This window comes from Ambystoma mexicanum, chromosome 3p (genome assembly GCF_040938575.1).
Source record: "Ambystoma mexicanum isolate Mex_15411 chromosome 3p, UKY_AmexF1_1, whole genome shotgun sequence".
NCBI classification, from domain to species: domain Eukaryota; kingdom Metazoa; phylum Chordata; class Amphibia; order Caudata; family Ambystomatidae; genus Ambystoma; species Ambystoma mexicanum.
The window spans coordinates 279406061-279427351 of record NC_090925.1 but is presented as its reverse complement, the minus strand read 5'-3'; the positions used below and the strand labels follow the sequence as shown (position 1 = coordinate 279427351).

The 21291-nt window shown below is 41.9% G+C and overlaps 1 protein-coding gene across 12 annotated transcripts in view; it reads right to left on the bottom strand.

Moving 5' to 3' along the window:
• The window catches only part of ARFGAP1 (ARF GTPase activating protein 1), a 369057-nt gene that overhangs the window by 244628 nt on the left and 103138 nt on the right, over positions 1 to 21291 (bottom strand). For all 12 annotated transcript variants that reach the window (XM_069650786.1, XM_069650787.1, XM_069650788.1 and 9 more), the window contains exon 6: positions 3256 to 3345. In XM_069650786.1, the coding sequence (XP_069506887.1) occupies positions 3256 to 3345 (90 nt within the window). The remainder of the gene's footprint in view (positions 1 to 3255; positions 3346 to 21291) is intronic.

The window sequence follows — 21291 nt, the reverse complement described above, 5'->3', positions numbered from 1 at the left end:
GAAGTTTCATATTCTAGCACCAAGAGGAAAAAGGCTGAATCGAAACTCGGCAGAGGCAGCTCGTGCCAGGTAAGCCGAGGTTGCATAGATAGAAGCTGCAGACAGTAGCTACTTTTAATTGAAGCAAAGAACAGAATATCCTGCCTCTGAAGAATCTAGATAAGAAGGCGAAAGCAGGTGGCAGCGTGAAACAAAAAACAAATACACAAATGGTGTACACGTGACCAGCCGAGCAAGAGGAGACACGGTTTCACACCTACGCCTGGCACCGGCCTAGACAGAGATATCTAAACTTTCCCAGACAGAAGATGAAGTTTTGGGGCCAACCACAGTGAACTAATTGACACATAGCCTATAAAGTGATGATTGATTGAAGGAAGGCAGGGTGAGCTAAGGGACGTCCTACACCTGGTTGACCATTATGTGTGCTGCTAGGCAAAGTGGAGAGTTATGCATGGGGTTGATGCCAACCCAATCACAGTTGACCAAATAATCTAGGGTCCTATAGTTAGTAGAACCAATGAGACGTTGTACTTTTAGTGACATTTATAGTAGTCATTTATGAAGGAAGGGCTTAGATGCCCACCTGACAGTATCTACCCAATCCCCTCACTCTGTTACCATATACAGATATATAACCTATATTAAAGTTACCTTTTTCCAGCCAATAGAATTGCATGTTAACTTTTGAGTGTTACACGACAGATTATGATGTGTTTTTGGTATAAAAGTTATGTTTTGTATGAAGCTCGAGGGAGTTGAAGCGAGACGGGCTGTCGCACTGCTGTCGATTTCCATGTTTCCCCGTTTTTTGTACTTGTCATTAAACAGACTCCCCTTTGCCAAACCATTGAGTTGTCCTTATTGATTGGTGTTGGAGCAAGAGAACCTGCACCCCCACCCATCTCGAGGTGCAGCTATCTTGTCTTAAAGTATTGCAGAGCAAACCTCAACTCTATGGGCCAGCCGGGGGTCTCAGAGTACAGTAGAAGAGCACAATGGTAGGAAAATGAAACCACTGCCACCAGCTATTTAAAGTAGTGAGAGTAACAAAATGTTAAATGAGAATGTAGGATAAGGGGCTACCGTCTAGTTTTTCATGTAACATTTTTATGTTACCCTTGCTACGATTAATGGCTGGTGGCAGTGGTTTACTTTTACCTACCGTGGTGTGCTTTTACCGCGTGCTGCGTTCGCAGCTGCAGTAAAGCACCCTTGGGTGCCATTTTTGTCAAAATGGCTTCAGTTTTTTTTCGCCATTTCTCTGTGGAAAGGCCCTTCTTGAGATTTACTCTGCGTGCCACACCTTTTTTTCTTCTTTGGCGGGATTCACGAGTGAAGCCCACCTCTGGCTCCAGAGTGTCTGGCAGGGGCAGGAAGTGAGGGAGGTGCCTGAAACTCCCTGTGCTTAATCCCCTTGGTTACAGGAATGCGCCCAAAGGGGATTGGCCGGCTGCCTGTCCGGCAAGGACATCCACCCTGCCGTTTGACTGACAGCTAGGCTGGAATGAATGGGAGAAACCTGCATAAAAGGCAAGGCAGAGTCGACAACTGGACGAAGGAATCCAAAGCACTTGAAAGGGATGCCTGCTACAACTCCTGGACCGTTGTTTTGTCCAGTGAAGCCCTACTATTGTGCTGAAGCTCTGAATTGCCTTGACTAGAGAAGCTCTGCAAGGACTACTTCTCCCCTTGAGTTGGTGGGACCAATCGACTCCAAAGTGAACTCGTCTGGACATCCTCTCGGAGCTGGCTGTACTTCCTGGCACTTCGGTTCCTGCAGCAGCAAGGAAGAGGAATACCGGATTCAGAGAGCATCACTTTTAAGCTGGCCAAGAGCTACAGGAAGCTCCTCCTGAGCCACCTCACCCGAGTTCTGGACCCCGGTTGCAAGGAAAGCCCATCTCGACAGTCAAACTGCGGTGGTGCCATTTGCGGTAGATGCAAGGAGCTGAAACACTGAAGTGCCACTTATTTGAAGATTGCTGGTTGGGATCACTAACCGTCCCATTTTAGTGCAGGAGTCCCCAGAAGTCCTCCCTCTTGTTCCCACTACTGAGGCCCAGGAACAACAGGATCTGCAGAGCTGCACAGGAACAGAAGTCAGCTGCCACACTTTTCTGTACAGTACCTTTGGTTTGAAGAACCTACCTCTTGTTTTGTAGCCTTGCTTGTTCTCAGTTGAGACTTGTCTTGGTTGTTCTGTAGAGTTGCTTGCGTCTTCTACTACTCACAAGCCCAACAGCCTGTGGTCCTACATTGATTCTTATTTTCTACAAAGACTTCTAAAACATTGCGCAAGACTTTTACTTACCTAAGAGAAGTTCTTCAGCTCACCTAGACTTTTGCCCAATTGACATTGGCCTAGCCTGGCTTCCTAAAGGACTCTTCTCTCCTCTGACATTGTGTTGCACCTATCCTTTCAGGAAAGGGTTAACTTACTCTGTATTGGGGGTTCAAAAAGTACTTACCTGCTTCAGAATATTTGTGTGATCTCTTGTTTATTCTAATAACCCTTTTATTTGACACCAATTTCAGTATTGCTCTAAATGTAACAGTGATATATTAATGTCCACAGTGTGCTAGCTATTTAAGTCACCTGTGGGTGTAGGAAGTGTCTGTGTGCCATCCCCAATGGGTATTTGCTGATTGAGAAACAGATTAGAGTGTATTTTGGAGTGCATTTGTGTGTTACCGATATATTGCCCCTTCTGAAGAATGCTTATTCAAACTGACTGTTAAATACATTAATAATTGTTTAATCAAGAAACCTTGAATGTAAGGGTTTATTTGAATACTTGTCACTGTGAAACTCTGTAACTACCCTACTGCTCACATGGACCCCTCTTGTGATAAGCCTGGATGCTCAACCACACTACCAACCTGTGTAGTACAGACTTAAACCAAGGGTTGGGTTCCTATTGCCAGGTGGTCAAGGTTGTTGAAGTGCACCCAAAGGGTACTGCATCAAATCTTGCCTAACTTGGGATGTAGATCAATAGTCATGACAAAACATTTCGAGCTGCCATTAAGATCATAAAGCCTTTGTCAGATGGAGATCACCAACTCCCCTGCACCCAAAGTCTGAATAGTTGCCTTTACAGTCCTTTTGGCATCTTTTTCTATATATAGGTGTTCACCTACAGCTTATAGTTTGTATAATGCACAACATGCATTACAAAATGGGTGATGGAATACAAAAATATAACTTAATGATGTTCCAATCCCGAGCACTGCCCTCTATTGAAAGCATACCTTTGATAGGAGTTGACATCGTCATTTAGCCAGTCCTCAAAGGCTTTGTCAGAAGGGCCTCCAGGATTCTGAGAGGAGGCAGCAGAAGAACTGAAAATGTACCAGAAAAAAACAGGATTAAAGCTTGATAGAAAAAAGCTGTGACCAAAGTATTTTTCTTAGAAAATTCTTCTTGCTATTGTTTGTTCAGAATCATTGTGACGTGAAAATAAAATATTCAAACCAAATATACTGACCTGAAGTAACATTCGGATTCTGGCTAGAATAGCTCCTGTACATGCACGAGTGGTCAATCATTTGTTAAATACAAATTTCAGGTAAAACCATCATCAATTATATGGGATACATTACTCACCGTAATCGTATTTCTGATGCTTGCATCTGCTTAGATTCACATGCTGTGCATAGGCCGACATCTAGTGGAAGCTGCAGAGTATTACAGTTTGTTTTTCGAAACTCGAAGAAAAGGGGCGCCAAACTAGGGCATGCCGGTAATACTATCCCTAGTGTGACATCCACTGTATCCATGATCCCTCACGCGTGTAGGACCCTCAGATTGTATTTATTCTGGCATGAGGAGTAGCGCGAGTACAGAGTATCCAAGCAGATACGATAGATAAGACTACAAGCATCTTCTCTCAGAGGGGAGGAAGGGCGGGCACATGTGAATCTAAGCAGATACAAGCATCAGAAATACGATTACGGTGAGTAATGTATCCCTTCTGAGGATTGTGGAATCTGCTTAGATCGCATGCTGTCCATAGATTAGCGAGCAGGGTTAGAAGGAGGTGCGATGTGAGAAGGGTCATGAGCGAACAAATGTCTTAGAACCGCTTGTCCCGCTTGAGTATCTGTCTTGGAATGAGTGTCAATGCAGCAGTGCTGAGGTAAAGTGTAAATGGAGCTCCATGTAGCTGCTTTGCAAATGGTGTCAAGGGATAAATTTGCAATGAAAGCCAGAGTGGCCCCCGTACCTCTTGTAGAGTGGGCTCTTGGCATAAAAGGCAGTGTGTTTTTTTAAAGGGAGCAACACAGCTCGAAACATCTGAATATCCATTTAGAGATGGCACCTTAGAGACGTGATCTCTTTCTCTGCCTGTAGCTACGGAGACTAACAGTTGATCTGTCTTCCTTAGCGGTCCGGTCTTGTCTACGTAATGGAGGACCGCTCTTCTCACATCTAGTGTGTGTAGTTTTACCTCAGCAGAGCTACTGGGTTCTTGGAAAAAGGCTGGTAGCTCAATGGACTGGTTAACATGGAATTTAGAAATAAACTTAGGTGAAAACCAAGGGCGAGTTCGTAGAACCAGTTTATCCTTATGGACAGTAAAGAAAGGATCCTGCACTGACAGAGCTTGAATTTCACAGACCCTTCTTATGGATGTAATGGCTACTAAGAAGGCAATTTTATAAGTCAGGTGTTTGAGACTAGCTTTATGCATGGGTTCAAAGGAGGGGCCCATGAGTTTAGCAAGCACCACATTAAGGTCCCACCCTGACGGTGGGTTAGGAATTGGAGGGTGGAGTCTCTTCACCCCTTCCATAAAGGCTTTGACAACTGGCACTTTCCAACATGACACTTTGTTATGAGAGGTGGTGTAGGCTGACCGTGCCAGGTGTACCTTGAGTGAATTAAATACCAATCCTGCGTCCAGAAGGTGGAGCATGTAGGTGACAATATTGCAAGTAGTGCAATCAATTGGGTTGATTTGTTTCTGGCACCAAATAACACATCTTTTCCATTTATCAAAATAACAGTGCCTTGCGTTAGGTTTTCTTGATTCCTTTAACAGATCCATACATCTCTGGGGTAAATTGAGATGGCCAAACTCTATGACTTCAGGAGCCATGCTGCCAAGTTCAACGAGTTCGGTTGAGGATGCACTGTTTGTCCTTTGTGCTGGGAGAATGGGTTGTACCAGCACAGGAGTCTGATGGGGTCGCACATTGCCAATCTGCATAGGTGTGGGAACCATGGTTGTCTCGCCCACATAGGAGCAACTAGGATGAGCTTCATCGATTCCATGTGTATCTTGCTGACCGCCTTCCTCATCAGAGGGGTTAGTTGAAAAGCGTAGGCAAACATCCCTGACCAATTCATCCATAGAGCGTTCCCCTTGGAGCCTGGCTGGGGGAACCTGGATGCAAATTGTGGGCATGGTCTGTTTTCGCTTGTGACAAATAGGTCTATAGTGGGGAAACCCCACTCAGAGAAGAGATCTCCTACGACTTCTTTGTGTAGACGCCATTTGTGTTCTTCTGGGAGGGGATCTCTGCTCAAAGCGTCTGCTAGTGAATTGAGATCCCCTGGAACATGTTGAGATGACCGGTAAATGTTCGGTTTGAGTGCCCATATCCAAATTTTCTTGGCAAGCCTGGACAGATTTGGCGAACGAGTGCCCCCTTGTTTGTTTATGTAAAACATTACCATTGTGCTGTCTGTAATGATCTGCACTGACAGGTTGGGTTTGAACGCCTGAAGCACTCTGAAGACTGCCAGAAATTCTAGCAAGTTGATGTGATTCTGGTGAAGGTGGTGTGCTCCCCACCCTGACAGGGACGCGTCTGTTGCGACTACGGCCTGTATGTCTGGATCCTAAAAGGGTTTCCCCTTTAAAAGATTCTCTATTGTCCACCAGCAAAGACTCTGTACTAGTGTTGGTGAAACGACCACTAGATTGTTCCACTGACCACTTGTCTGAGACCACTGTTTTGCCAACCATTCCTGCAAAGGTTGAATGCGCAGTCGCGCGTGTGGAACCAGGTAAATGCATGATGCCATCATGCCTAGCAAACACATCGCTTTGCGCACCCTTACCTGGCGACCGGACTGATAGAGGAATTTGCAGTAACAGATTCCGAATTCTTTCCTCTGATGGAAAGGTCACCCCTCTTTGGTGTCTAGGACAGCTCATAGGAACAGTTTGGAGGTGCTTGGCACCAGGCTTGATTTTTTGAATGAAGCCCAATTGGAAAAGGAGGTCGATTGTTCTTTGAATGTTGGATCTGCAAATTACAGGGGTTTCCCCTGTGACGAGCCAGTCGTCCAGGTAAGGGTACATTGGGATTGCCTCCCTGCGTAGGTGTGCCACCACCACCGCCAGTACCTTGGTGAATACCCTTGGAGCGGAGGCTATACCGAAGGGCAGCACCTTGAACTGTTAGTGCTCGCTGTCTACCTTGAAATACAAGAATCATCTGTATGCTGGGAGCATGGAAATATGAAAATAAGCATCTTTCATATCCAATGTTGCCATGTAATATCCTCTTTTTAGTAGGGGGATTACTTCCTAGAGTGCAGTCATGTGACATTTTTGTGGCTGGACATACTTGCTTGCAGGGCGTAAGTCTAATACTGGGCGCATCGTTAGATCTTTTTTGGCACAAGGAAGTAAGTTGAATAATCCCCTTGTTTACCTGGTTGCCCGGGACGAATTCTATTGCGTCCTTTGCAAGAAGAGGGACAATCTCCTAAAGGAGGATTCTTTGGTGCTCCAAGAAGTGTATTTTATGTTCTGAAGGATGGTTGCGGGGGCATTGCAGTAGTTCTATACAGTACCCCGCGGACACTGTGGACAGCACCCCTCTGTCTGAGGTGATCCCTTCCCATATGTTGGGTGAAGATGGAAATGCACCCCCCCTACTGGGGATGCATGGGAAGGGACCCGGAGCGTAACGTCACTGTTTGTTGGGAGGCGTAGTGCCTCTACCTGGGCTGCCTCTCCCCCTACCGCAGCCCCTCTTTAGGCCTCTGGCTAAATCCTGGGTAGCTTGTTGGTTGCAGCCCCATGAGGTTCCTTGGTTCTGGTAATAATTGGACCCTCTCTGGGAGTTTTGGCCGCGAAAGCGACGAAAATTGTTATTTCCCCGCTGGTTTGTGGGCTTATTTGTTAGTTGGCCAAGGGACTTTAAGGTGTCATTCTTCCTTAGCCGTCTTCAGCGCTTCCTCCACTGCTTTCCCAAACAGGACATTAGGTTCTGAGGGTGGCTTGGGTCTCGGGTTTAAACTAGGGCTGTACCGAATAGTATATTTAGTATTCGTCCGAATACTGATAGTTTGTCAACTATTCGGCCGAAACCGAATATGAAGCCGAATAGTTGCTTTATTTAATAAATCATGTTCCAAACTTCAAAAAACACACTTATTTAAAAAAAACAAATAAAAGCACCATTTTAAATGCATTCTATACTTTTATTTCTCTTCATTGTAATTAATGTAGCATCTTTATTCAAGTATAAAAGCCAGAAATAAAGCAGATTTAACCAAAATGAAGGGACCAAATGTACAGAAGATTGTTGCATATTCAGTACCAATTAAAGGCTTCAAAAATGCAAAAGGTCTGCCTTTGTGAACCAGATGCATTGTATTCTCTATCCAGTTGCAAAGTCGATGTGGTCGAGTTCCGAAACTTCTTTTAAGGGCAGCTACCTGTTCCCACTGGTGGCAGTTGTAGCTTGCTAGCAGAGTGGTGGGTTTGACAATGCGTGCTTGGTATGCCGACGTGGATGCCACCTTCCTACCTAGAGCATAGATTCTCTTGCTCTCTTTTTCCGGGGGGAGCTTCCGAGGATGCTAGTGGTGTTCCTGCCCTCTTTCTGGTGGTAGAAACCACTAATGAGTCAGGTTTTAGCTGACCCCTTATGTACAGTGGGTCAGTGGGAGCAGCACTGAATAATTTTTCTACTCGTGGGTTAACTGCCCGAGTACGATTAGGGGTCACCAGAGAAGGATCGATTCTGCTTTGAATATATTTTAGAATGGGGATAGCTTGGGCAATGGATCTTTTGTCCCCCTAGAATTTGCTATGCAAAATCTCTCTTCTTGGGAACCCTGAGTGTAAATTTTGAAATTGGCTGCCGCCTTGGCTAAAACTTTGTTAAGCAAAGGTTGATTGTCAACAGGTGGGTCATTCACAGGGGAGTCCTTGGGAATAGGGGAGTCGAGACTATAGGCTTCCGCCTCGTCTTCCTCCTCCTCTTCCTGGTCCTTATCGTCTCCATAGTAAATCAACCCTGTCTGGTCGTCTAGCATTTGTACTTCCGAATCCTCCCCATACTGCTGGTAAGGTTCAACACTGAAAGGGTCTGACATCAGCCCCTGAACTAGAGTCTCAGTATGGAGTCTCTTAGTAGGACGTTGAGGGCCTTTGGATCCCGAAGGGGCAGAGGTAGCCGGGGTACTCTGATAGCTGTGGAAGTAACTAGGGTCCTTTTCATAGAAATCTACAAAAAAGGACATTCCTTGGAACTGGGGATACATTTTTCCTGCTGTGGTTCCTCATCCAAGCCCATATCTTGAGTGGGAAGGACAATTTTTGGTCTAGTGACAGGGGCCTTGGACTTTTCTGAAGATTTGGGGGTGCTTGTGTTTCTCCTTCTGAACCTGGTGTTCAGAGGCTTTCTTTTGTTGTTTCTCCCCTTTCCCATTTGTAGAGGAATGTTTTCTTGACTCCTTGGACTTTTCTGAATCTTTCGACGGTTGGCATCGAGAATCGGGAGTTTTGGAAGAGGGGCGTTGAATCTCGGACACAGACATTGAACGTGCTGCCTGGGGGTAGAGGTCGGATTCGTCTTCTGACCACCATACCTCTGTGACTTAGGTAGTTTCATAGGGCGACCGTGCCCTAGAACGCCCGGGGGGTAGGGGGAGGAAAAGAGAGAAAGAGAGAAAGAGAGAAAGAGAGAGCCCTCTCCCTACTTGTAGAGTACCGACATCGATCTTCATCATAGGGTTGGAGAAACAGGATATTATTTTTTAAAATTATATGATAAATGGCTAAAAGCCAGGGAACTCCACGATTATGCTTCCGACAAGTATGGCGGACGCAAACAATCTAAGGATCCTACACGCGTATATTATTACATTTCAATGAAAAAAAACTTTGTTAAAAGGGACGTTATGGTTTCAAGTAAAATAGAAAAACCCTAGAAATTTCCCAGTTATGGTAAGCTAAACAACCATAACTCGCGCCACCACCGTACACTGCTAAGATTAACACCCAAGGCATCAAAGTTGACATCACAAATGTCACTGATGACATCACATGTGAAATACATTTTGATAAAACGTCCCTACAAGGAGTTGTGTTTATATTGTTGGTAACAAGATGTTAGAGGTGATCGGGAGACCTATCATGAACTACTTCATCTATTAAAGAATGTACTCATCTAATATAATTGTATTAGAGTGTTGTCGTTAATAAAGAAACCTAATCATATATAAACATAAGCAACGACTGCAGCATGCACCATAGAAGTACACTATTCATAATCTTGTAATTTTGGATAGTACAATAATGAATGCTACCAGATCAGAGTTTTGAGTAATGTTAAACATGGAATAACTAGCTAACAATTCAAGACTAACGGCAACTGTGCTGGTACAAACAATACACATGAAGAACCACAATGCATACAAATCCGAGGCACATACAGGGAAACTAAATTAAGGAAAAAAAAAACTGCATCATCAGAAAATGTTAATGACATTAAAGTTTATCTTCATGTATACAAATGAATTGTGTGTTTTTGCGGCCTGCTCATTTCCCCATGTATGTGCACCATGAGCTGAGACCAAACCCTAAGGAAAGTACTTAAAGAACATATGACAAGTTTAATGTCTAGATATATAGCACCTTTTTCAATTGTATTGTTCTGACTGCCAGTGAACAAAACCACCTAGCCTATATATGTCAAACAAAAACAAGTGGCCCAGATCTGTGATGTCATCAATGACATTTGTGATGTCATCTTTGATGTCGTGGGTGTTAGTCTTCGCAGTGCACGGTGTTGGCGCGAGATATGGTTGTTTAGCTTACCATAACAGGCGAATTTCTGGGGTTTTTTGATTTTACTTGAAACCATAACATCCCTTTAACAAAGTTTTTTCGTTGAATTTCATAGGTTTTTATTAGTCCAACTGAACCACAACGTCCCTTTAACACGTTTTTTTCAGTGAATTTCATAGTTTTTTACCAGTGCATGCTATTTTCCTACAACCTACTAATATCATACTTAACCAATATAGCAATATTTGTGTCCCATTTACAAAGTGTCACCTTAAACATTTCCCACCTTCTGGAATCATTTTTAACACTTCTATACACTTTTTGCAACCAATTCAACTAGTTTTGCATCCGTAGCCGTCTACGAACATCCGACTTCATAGCGGACCTTCCAGACAGTGGCACATGACCATACGCTAGCACGCGGCATGCTGACGTGTCCGAGAACCCGTCCGCACTTCACGTTAAGATCTCTGCATCATGGACAGTTCAGAACTGCATTTTATACTTATCTAGGAACTCGCAACTTCAAAATTTCCCTTGCACAGCTCCAACACCTATTCCTACTCATTATCCATTAACAATCTAGAACACAATACATACTTTTAGCAGAACTGCTATTTATCTTAAAATGGCATCAGCTAATGCCATCCCTCCTTCCCAAGAGCCACCACCACTGCTGTAATCAAGGAGCAGGAGAAACACAGCCCCCTACCTTACAAATAACACACGCAACATTTTCCCTTGTCCACCTACCCATCCATATTAGTGTTTGGTTCCTCTACCCTCATTTCCCTCCCCACCTTTCGTTCTCATTTCCTGCCAAAAAAAAAACATCCAAAAACAACAAAATACATGCCTTTATGAACCACCTTTCACAGTTAAAAAATAGAACTAAAAAAAAATTAAAAAAAAACACATGTATAGACTCCATCTACTTTATATTTCTCAGTAAAGTACATAGACTCAAAAAGATTTTCCAACATTTCCATTTGCATTTTGTGTTATGCTAAGGGGACTATTGTGGCGTTCATCCTCCGTTCCAGGGAGTGGAACGGTGGATACCGGCCCAGCAGCCCAAGTTATCAGCCCAAGCAAAGCGACCATTATCCCCCCCCCATTCCAGCCCCTAAAATGGGGGATGAAGGCCATTAGCAACCTAGGTTCCCAAAGCGGGAACCCAGGGTGCCAAAAAATAAATAAATAAATAAAAGTATTTTTCTCCCTACACCGGGACACCTGTGGAGTCCCAGTGTAGAAAGGATGATCCTTTTCCAAGATGGCCACCATGGAAAGGGAAGGCGAGGGTTCCATACAGCGCCCCTCTTCGCTTTGCATGGCAACCTGCAGAAGGCAAAAAAAGAGAACCCTATGACCATGACCATATTACCACAAGCACATTGTCTTCCCTTTCAGATCTATCCTAATTTCGAATAACTACCACAAAGCCAGTCCCAGGTGGACATGGCCACTTTAATCCTATGTTTTGTCCCTTGTGCAGTTCCATTAAGTGACGCCAAAGTTATAAGCCATCCAAGAACTGCATTTCACCAACCCTGTAATGCAGAGGTGTCTGCAAACTTTTCAGGACTGTTTACGAACATCAGACCTGTTTGCAGACTTTCGCGGCAAAAAAAAAAACAAAAAAAACAGTTTTGCTTCTTGCAGCCATATCCCATCCCATCCTCATCACCCCTCACCTCCCCAGAGATTATTTGATAAGTTTGACAAGTGCAATGTTGTGTTTTTTAATATGTTTTTACTGCGATGTCCGCAAATCCAAGATGGCGGGTGTTTCCAAAAATCTGACTTCACGCTCCTCACCATCCAATCAGCGAACACGTTGCATGTCCGTGGACATGATGCAAGCCGATTAACCAATCTGTGTTCGGTCCGCGGAGCGAACAGGGAAGTGCATCACATTTTTCGTGACCTACTTTTTGGTTGTTTAAAAAAAAAATATATATATATACTGGTTGGATTTTCACCAAATTTACAAAAGCACGCCTTCAGGACCAAGCCGCTGCTCCTGCCGCAAATTTGGTGAAAAACCGTCCAGCGGGCATTCAGACTATGGGAAAAAAAAAATTTGAGACCCCTTGTCCCTTTCCACCCCCCCCCCGGACCAAACCTCATGGTTAAGTTGCTAAACCCATAAGAAGAGCACTTTTTGGGCGGCTTATAACTTCGATCCGCCTGGATGAATCCACACCAAACTTTGCAAGTATATGGCACACTCTAAATTGTTTTGCAAAGTTTGGTGTGGATTCATATATATTCAGTAAAAAAAACTGTTAAAAAGGACATTATGGTTAAGTTGTGCTACTAAAAACCTATGAAATTCATTTAAAAAAAACTTTGTTAAAAGGACGTTATGGTTCCAAGTAAAACCGAAAAAACCCTGAAATTCGCTAGTTATGGTAAACTAAGCAACCGTAACTCGTGCCACCACTGTGCACTGCTAAGACTAACAGCCAGGACAAAGATGACATCACAAATGTCATTGATGACGTCACTGATGACATCACATGTGCATTTACTTTTCATGAAAAGTCTGTACAAGGGATTCTTAGTATAATGTTGACAAAAAAGTGTCAAGGATCATTGGAATAAATATCATGAGCTACGCAGTGCATTAAGCAATGCATTGATATAAATAGCATTCTATTATGAAGTTCTTTACAGTATAGTAAGCTATTCATGTATAAACATAAGCATTGCATGCAGCATACATGATGGGGGTACTATATTCATAATCTTCCCATGTTGAATAGTGAAATGTTAAATGCTTTCTGATTAGAGTTTTGCGTACTGTGCAACATGTAATAAGTAGCTAATAAAACCCACTTACTACATAATTTCATTATTACATACAAAACACAAAGTCTCAACAACACATACAAATATGAGTATATAAATGGAAAGTGAAGTATGCAAAAAAGCAGCAGTAGAACAAGAAAGTGTTCATAACCTTATTGATTATCTTTATGCACAGAAATGATTGCTCTGCTTCAAACCTACTACTTCCCTATGTATACCTATCACATGATGTGACTGCACCATAAAGAAAGTAATGTGAATATAACCATGAGCATATCCAGAGAAAGTACAGTAATAAAAAACATCAAAACAATAAGTGTTGATAACCTTACTGATTGCCTTCAAACACAAAAAGCATTCCTGTCTTTCAAGTGTGTATTTTCCTTATGTATATGTTTCATATGCTGTGAGTGGACCTTAAAAGAATGATTGTAAGAACATATTTGAAGTATAAGTCTACAAATATAGTACTTTTTGGATTTGTTGTTCCTAACTATTACTGGCCAAGATATATCACTAAAGGAAAAAAAGAGTGAGTCAGACATGTGATGTCATCAGTGATGTCATCAATGACATTTGTGATTTCATCTTTGATGTCCTGGGTGTTAGTCTTAGCAGTGCAGGGTGGTGCGCGAGTTATGGTTGCTTAGCTTAACATAACTAGCGAATTTCAGGGGTTTTTCGGTTTTACTTGGAACCATAACATCCTTTTAACAAAGTTTTTTTACTGAATTTCATAGGTTTTTAGTAGCGCAACTTAACCATAACCTCCCTTTATCAAATGTTATTGTACTGAATATACATATTCATAGGGTGAATTTGATAGATGTTTACTAGGATTCCTATACTTTATATACATGTAACATAGAACATACTGAACCCCCAGCTAGTGATTTTGATGTCTGCGGACAACATCAACACTACCCAAATACTCAGAGGGCATCTCTTAAATTGTTCTATCATGCCGTATAAACACTGAAAAAGTTCAAAAAGCAGCACATAAACACATAAGTAATAATAAATAAGAAGTGGAAGCTATATATGTAACACATCAACTACATTTAAATAGCATATGTACTAAAATGGAATATACCAAAACAAAAAAAAAGATATGCTTCCCACATAATTACCTCACAAAAACTGCACAGCTAGGAGCAACAACCGACCTACACAACAGTAAGAACACAACTTACCAGAAACTAGTAAGTAAACTTCATTTTTCTTATATAATTCTAAACTTTCTGTATTAGGTACACTAAAAGTAATTAATTTATTTATTTATTATTTTTTTTACACAGAAATGTTCAGTACTTTGGTATGGCTTGAAGAAAATTTCCCACGTGAGGAAATGACTGAAGAAAGTCATACTAATGGTAGACACTTCTATATATAAGCAAATTAATCATCATTACTATGTGTACTTAACACATTTTTTTTAACAGACCATACAAACATAGAAAATAATATAGCAAAAGTGACATTACAAAATACTCTGCATCGAATGGAACAAAAATGGATATGCTTATGGAAAACCTTTTGTGGAGGACCACATAAAAGAATTAAATATCATTGTCCCACATGTACCTGTTCCCCCTCTCCATGTCCCAGTCAACTATCCCCAAACCCTCACCACCAAGAAAAATGTTATGAGACTTCCATCCCTTAATCCCCTCCCATCCATCCTCTCCAAACCCCTAATTTCCCTGCATTTGTGTCAGTTTCTGCCTTCCCGTCTCTTACATAAATTTTATATCTGTATATAATGAAAAGAAAAAAAAATTGTGTGGTTTAATTCAGTCCTTTGTGTCTTTTTTTTATTTTTAAAAAGGCAGTTAAGGTGTCCCCTGACAGCACGGATGTCCGGAATGTCCGCAATTAACCAAAATGGAGGTGTCCTAAGGGAATTATACCTGTCCGTACTGTCTTTCTAACATCTACGCACATGCGCACCACACCCATAAATTCCTACGAACATTGCGCCTGTCCGTAACTGTCCGTCTCACGTGTGTCGCACTTTTTTAATTAGTTTGAGGACCCGAACACTGTCCGTAGAACACTCTCGCGCATGCGCACGACCGTTCCTATGCATTTGGTGTCCTGCGGACACCCGTCCCATTCGCGGACGTGTTTGTGATGTCATCATGTGACCGCACCCACGCTGAGCATGTGTCCCGATTTGTGGACACTGTCCATGTCCCCGAACATTTTAAAGTACTTTTTTGGACAATCCAAAGTATTTTACAGCAATAATTCACCATTGCACATATCCCAGACAATGACCCTGGCTTTCTACATACTTTTTGGAACTTTTTGAGGGTGTTCGTTCTGTCCGCGGACAGCGCGGCTGTCCGCGCAGCGCACTCCTGCACCCCTATAAGAGGCCACACCCCAGAGCTCATCCTCATTGTGCTTCTGGCTACCTGACAGAGCATTGTCTATTTTGGCTTTTGCTGATCTTCCTGCTATTGTTGGTTCGCATCGTCAAATCTGATGGCATCTATGGTTGCTGCTCCTCCAGCTGGTGCAACTTCAGCCTGAGCACCAGCCCGAACCCCTCCACCACCACCACCACCTCCCCAAGGGCCTGCAGAGGGGAACAGGCGTGAGGACGTAGAGGAGGAGGATCAGGTAGTGGAAGTCCCTACTACCAGCACTGGCCGCGAGTCTTGGGTGTGGCGGTTTTTTACCATTCATGGTGACATGCCAAAAGCACGTGCAAACAAGGTCACCTGCAACCAGTGCAAAACGGTGCTGAGTCGTGGGAGGCCTGGTTCGTACAGCTTTGGTACGACATCCATGAAGCGACACCTAAGGTTGTTCCACGGTGGGGCCATTCGCAAGGTTGTACCTTGTGATAAACGTAGTAGGTTGAGTTCCTCTACAACATCCTCCGTTTCCGCTCCTGTCACCACAAGAGACACTCCTGTAGGACAGCGCATCCCTCCAGCTGCCTCACAGGCCATCCATGATGCTGTTGACCCTTACCTTTCGAGGGTCACAATATTGCGTATGTTCTGCGACGCAGTACTCTGCAGGGGGGAGAGTCTTCGGAGTGCTTTCGAGACTGCGGTCAAGGAGCACGAGAAGGTCTGCTACCTACCTAAATAAGGCCCACCCTACATCTTCCTTTCTCCACCTGCCCTTTCTTATCCCTGTCGTTGGTGTTCCTCCCTTACCCTCCTTTCCTAGTGTGTCGTGTGTGTAAAAAAAAATATATATATATATATATATATAAAACAAACACCCCACCCCCCAAAAAAAAGGCTCTTTTCAGAGCCGCCTTTCACAGTTTAAAAATAGAAGTGGCAAATAAATGAAGCAGGGCCCTGTGTATTTTTAAGAAGTCCACGGACAGTTCACGGACATATACATTTTGGGGAGCTGCCCTATCATAACCATTGCACTCTTCTCTGGGAGGAAGTGGTGGCTCTGAAAAGAGCCTTTTGGTGGCGTTGGTTTGTGTTTGAAAAACTTTAAATGGTCAACACCAACTGCAAAATGGATGGCTGCAATTCCAAAAAATGTTGCAATGCATTTTGTACATTTCTCAGAAAAATCTGATTTCCAGCATAAGTAAAATGGATTCCATCTCTGCGTAAAATGTATGTGCTATGAAACATAATGTTTTCATTGTAAAAAGAGGACATGCCAACATCTCTTAGGAAGGCACAAACAGCCTTATTGACATTGCGCCTCCCTTTCTCCATTTGTGGATCAAATGAAGAAGAACGCAGTCACATTTGTCTCTACGACAAAAAAATACTTGGGAATTTGGAAACATGTCCATGACCTTCCCAAGACCTCCTTTCATTGCAAATTGCAAAGAAATTCCAGACACATGTCCTAAATTGTTCCCTCCACAATGAATTCTAATCATGTCTGGATGATGCTGTGTCTCCAAAGTAGCACAGAGAGGTACCAAGTCCAGCCACTTCATTGCACGCACTCCATGCAAGTGCACTTCCACATGAGGGAATCCAAGGTCTGCGCCTACTCCACAGCGTTCTGTATGCACCTCCAACCAATGTATCCATGAGTCTCCCAAAATCCAGATAATCTGTTTTCTAAAAAACACAGCCATAGCTATCTGTTCTTCTCTCAGGAAAGAGACTTTCTGACAAACTCTCCTTACACAACACACCCAGTAAACTTTGACCAATCCCTTGCTCTACTCTTATTTGCATTCCTCTCCACCCCAAAACCCCTGTATGTAATACACGGTGTCCGTGGACTACCGCCATGTCTGCGGACATATCAAAAATCTGAGCGTGGTGAATTTAAATTTAAATAGTGTGCCCCATTTCCCCTTTGAGGTTGGCTCTGAAAAAAGCAGATTTTTGGGGGGGTTTTGCAGATGCTTGACAGACACCTGTTATTTTTTATTATTTTTTTCTCAGTACTTTATTCCTAAAATCTTCACATAACCTTCTCCAAATCAACCCTTACATCCAAAACAGCATGGCATTTCCCGTAAAAGATAAAGAAATGCCATCTTCTTTAAAATAAACAGCATTACTGGAATCAATATTCTCATTATTACAGAAGAACATACCAGCTCTAAGCATGAAAGCACATGCCTCGGTTGATTGCATACCTTGGAATGTTTTGCTGAGGATAGAAAAACAGAACTATTGTCCCATATTGCCCTAGGTACTAATCCAGAAAAAATAAAAACTTTGGCATTTGGAAGGCTGTTCATTACTGCTTGAACCAAGTGTTCCAAATCTGCCATCAAAGTAGGGGCACCGACATAGCCCAAATGCAAAGCATCATAGTGCAAAACTACCACATGGGGACTGTTCATCCTGCCCATATCTTCACAAACGTTTACAAATCCCTGTACATTGCAATCAGGCACAGTGTTTCACACCACCTCCACTCATTTAACATCAACATTGTTTGCCACATGGCTGCATTGAGCATACTGCTGTAAACCATGCACAACCATATCTCCAACCACCAACACCCTGACTGTCTTCACCTCTGCCATCTTCACTACATACAGCCTCTTTCAACACAAATCCACAACCTCAACACCTGATTGGCTAATCCCTACAGCCCCTATCCATGCTGGATTTGCTGGAAAACTCTGGATGTAGCATGCGGTGTCCGCGGAGCACGGAACTCTCAGACAGTCGTCCTACCCTTTCCAATTCACTATCTGTGCCATTCACTCATTGGATACAGCTAAGCAGTCACACAACCATCCACCAATCACATCCAAGACCTCTACATCTAACTCCATCAGAGTTCAGCACTTCAAATGTACTGTTGATCACTATGAGTACAAGTCTCATATCATTGGAAAGCACATACTACAAAAACTACTGTACAAGTCTCCAAGATTTCTACTTGCAGCTGCATGCATATCCACATGCATGAATACAAACTACAGGTATGCATATTTTATGCAGAGTACATGTACAACTCTTATAACTACATATAAACAGTAACTGCCACTTAAACTGTATAACCTATACAATTAACTTATTGTTTTTCCCAGTCTGCCATTTTTTTTTTTTTTTTTTTTACACACACACAGTATCTAAAAAAATTATAATATTAAAATATGAGAGAAATAACAGTTTCCTTGTAGAAAAACACTTAGTAGTGTATTATAAAATTACACACAGCCAGGGTAAGTTCATGCATCTCTATACACTCACACAGATAGACACCATCATTGAAAAGCTCCCAGCTGAAATAACACCACTGCCTGTACATCACATCCTTCTGCTTTATTACCCACACCTTTACAAATGCAAAGATTGTATGCTTTTGTATACAGTTTCTGCCACTTACCTTATAAAAATAGCAAAATAAGTATATCATTATTTCTTATCTCCTAACATGCAATAACACAGCCTTAAGAAACCAAGTGAGTTTCATACACTTAGTTCATCATAGTTTGCAAATGAGTAGAATACTAACATATTGTAAGTAAAATATAAAGGCTGCACTTAGTCAAAGGAAACTGCATGAACACACCATGTTCAGTTATCAAACATGAATACTACTACAAAAACATAAAAATCAACGTCTAAACTAACATCAGTGCTATAAACACACAAAATTACTAACTATTTTATTTTGGAATTGCAGTGAAAACCACTCTCCTGAAAAGCAGCAGCATCTGAAGTACAAACAACAACTCAGAAGAAACCTGCTCATTCCAAACAAAAAACCAATACTACCATAATATTCTTACCGTTACTCAAACACACTGTGGGGTTAATTCATGGAATTTGTGCACTGCAAAATGGAGATTTGTGCACCATTCTGCCCACAAATCCCCATTTGTTAAACAAGGATTGGCAGGCAGAAAGGCGCACAAATCCCCGTTTTTCGGCGCACAAATTACATACCTCAGCCCCTAGAATGTTAGTATTGCAGAACAAAGAACTGTTTTAATTCTATAACATTAGATTTAGTATTAGTGCTTCTCACCACTAGCTTACTTTCTACTGTCATCTGAACCCCAGTATACTAACACACAAATACAAGAATAGCCTTCACAACTAGTTGTATCTGCCCAATGCACAATCACACACCACCAAATACATCCTTACCATCATATTCAGACACTAATGCACACAGCAGACATACATTGCAGAATAGCCCAACCCATACCTTTTTTCTTCAACAGACCCCAAAGAATGCCTACCAAAAAGGAAGTCCGTAGAAAACAGCGCAGAAGTAGAGCAAATGAAAATAAAAGTATCCAAAATAAGCATCCATCTCTAGCAGAATTTGTACAAAAAGTTCAAACAAAAGATCTAATAGTCATCAAGCGAAACAAAAACTTCCAGTACAAAAGCTTTGCCTCCTCTTTCAAAATGTAAAAACGAAACAGAACGTGATTAACAAGAATTCAGCTACCACTAGTGCTAACACTGCTCCTATAAATCTTGTAGTGGCAAGTAACCATACCAACAAAAAAAAAGTATTTTACAAAAAAATGTTCCGCCACAGAGTCCTTCAGAATCTTATAAAAACAGTAGAGATCATGCACAACCCTTAAAACCTACCGTAGAAAATTCATCTTAGAAGCTCTCATGGACAGTGCAATCCTTCTCAAAAGGAAGTGATTTATTTAAGTGTTAAACAGAATGAAACCAACTACTAAATTACAACAACAAAAAAACTTCTCAATAAACAGAATGTCAACAGAAATAACTTCTTAAATATCTGTGGAGGTGAATGGAGTCACATCACGAACACAGAACCATATTTCAATGAAGAAGCATACAAACAAAAGCAAACAAACAATTGCCATACATATCGGTGGACGAGGGTATGAAAAACTTAATACTAATATGGAACAAGAAACGCTGCTCACAAAATATCCCCAGAAAACTCAGTATCACCTCTCCATCAGCTTGAACCACTATGCCCAGTATACAAATGGCCGTGCACGTCAATGTGTAACATTGACAAAAAATCTTTCAAATCTTTACACCAGTTCCTCAATCAATATGTAAAAGGGAAAGACACGTTCAAAATGAAACTTCTACAAAATATGGATACCTGTCCAGTGCGCAAACACACAAGACTACAAGAACATACATTGGCCTGCATTTCAGGACCCAATTGCAAAAGCACCTTCCATCATAACAAAATGAACACATCATTCAACTATAAGAAATCTAGTCCATAAACTGTACTATGCTAAAAGTCCAGCTTTAGCATTAGACAAAGTTTTCTACACGGTACAGCCAAAGACCTACTCGAAGAAATAGTGCATATCCAGAGAAAATATTTTGGAAGTGAAAGCCACTTACAAAATGCAATAGCTTTACAACAGACTAGCAACAACTCTACAAATGGCAACCTTCTACTACACACATACAAAAAAGAAATACTAACATTTAAAAGTACATCTGCTGGAGTACCAAACCATGTCTGTGTGTGTGTGTTGCCACAGAACTTTTTATAAGCGTAGCACAAAAACTGTAGACATAACATACAAAAATGAAGATTCCAAATGGTTTCAATTAGCTCTCTACCTTACAGCAGAAAACAAATATTAAATAAATGACCCCTTAATACTTTGCAGTTACTTCACTGCAAAACTTGACAACAACCAAACTCCTTCATGTGCTATCACAAATACCCTTGCAACAACTCAATCTATATGAGAGCATCACAATTCAAACAGTGCATCCATTTCAAGCAATAATACGCCCTCAACCAAAAACAGCAAAATTGCCTCCCTCAGAATTAGTGAAAGGCATTTGTGGCAAAGTAGCTTATTTACCATTAGATCTGAAAGAAAATGTACACATTCTAGGAGTGCAACGTCCAATAGAGCAATCTTTAATTGACTTAGTAAATGGTGTACCTACAAAAGAAAAAAAATGTCAACAACTCGTAGACTTATATAAAGTTAGACAAGACTTGCAATATCTAAAAGACAACAATGAATAGTACA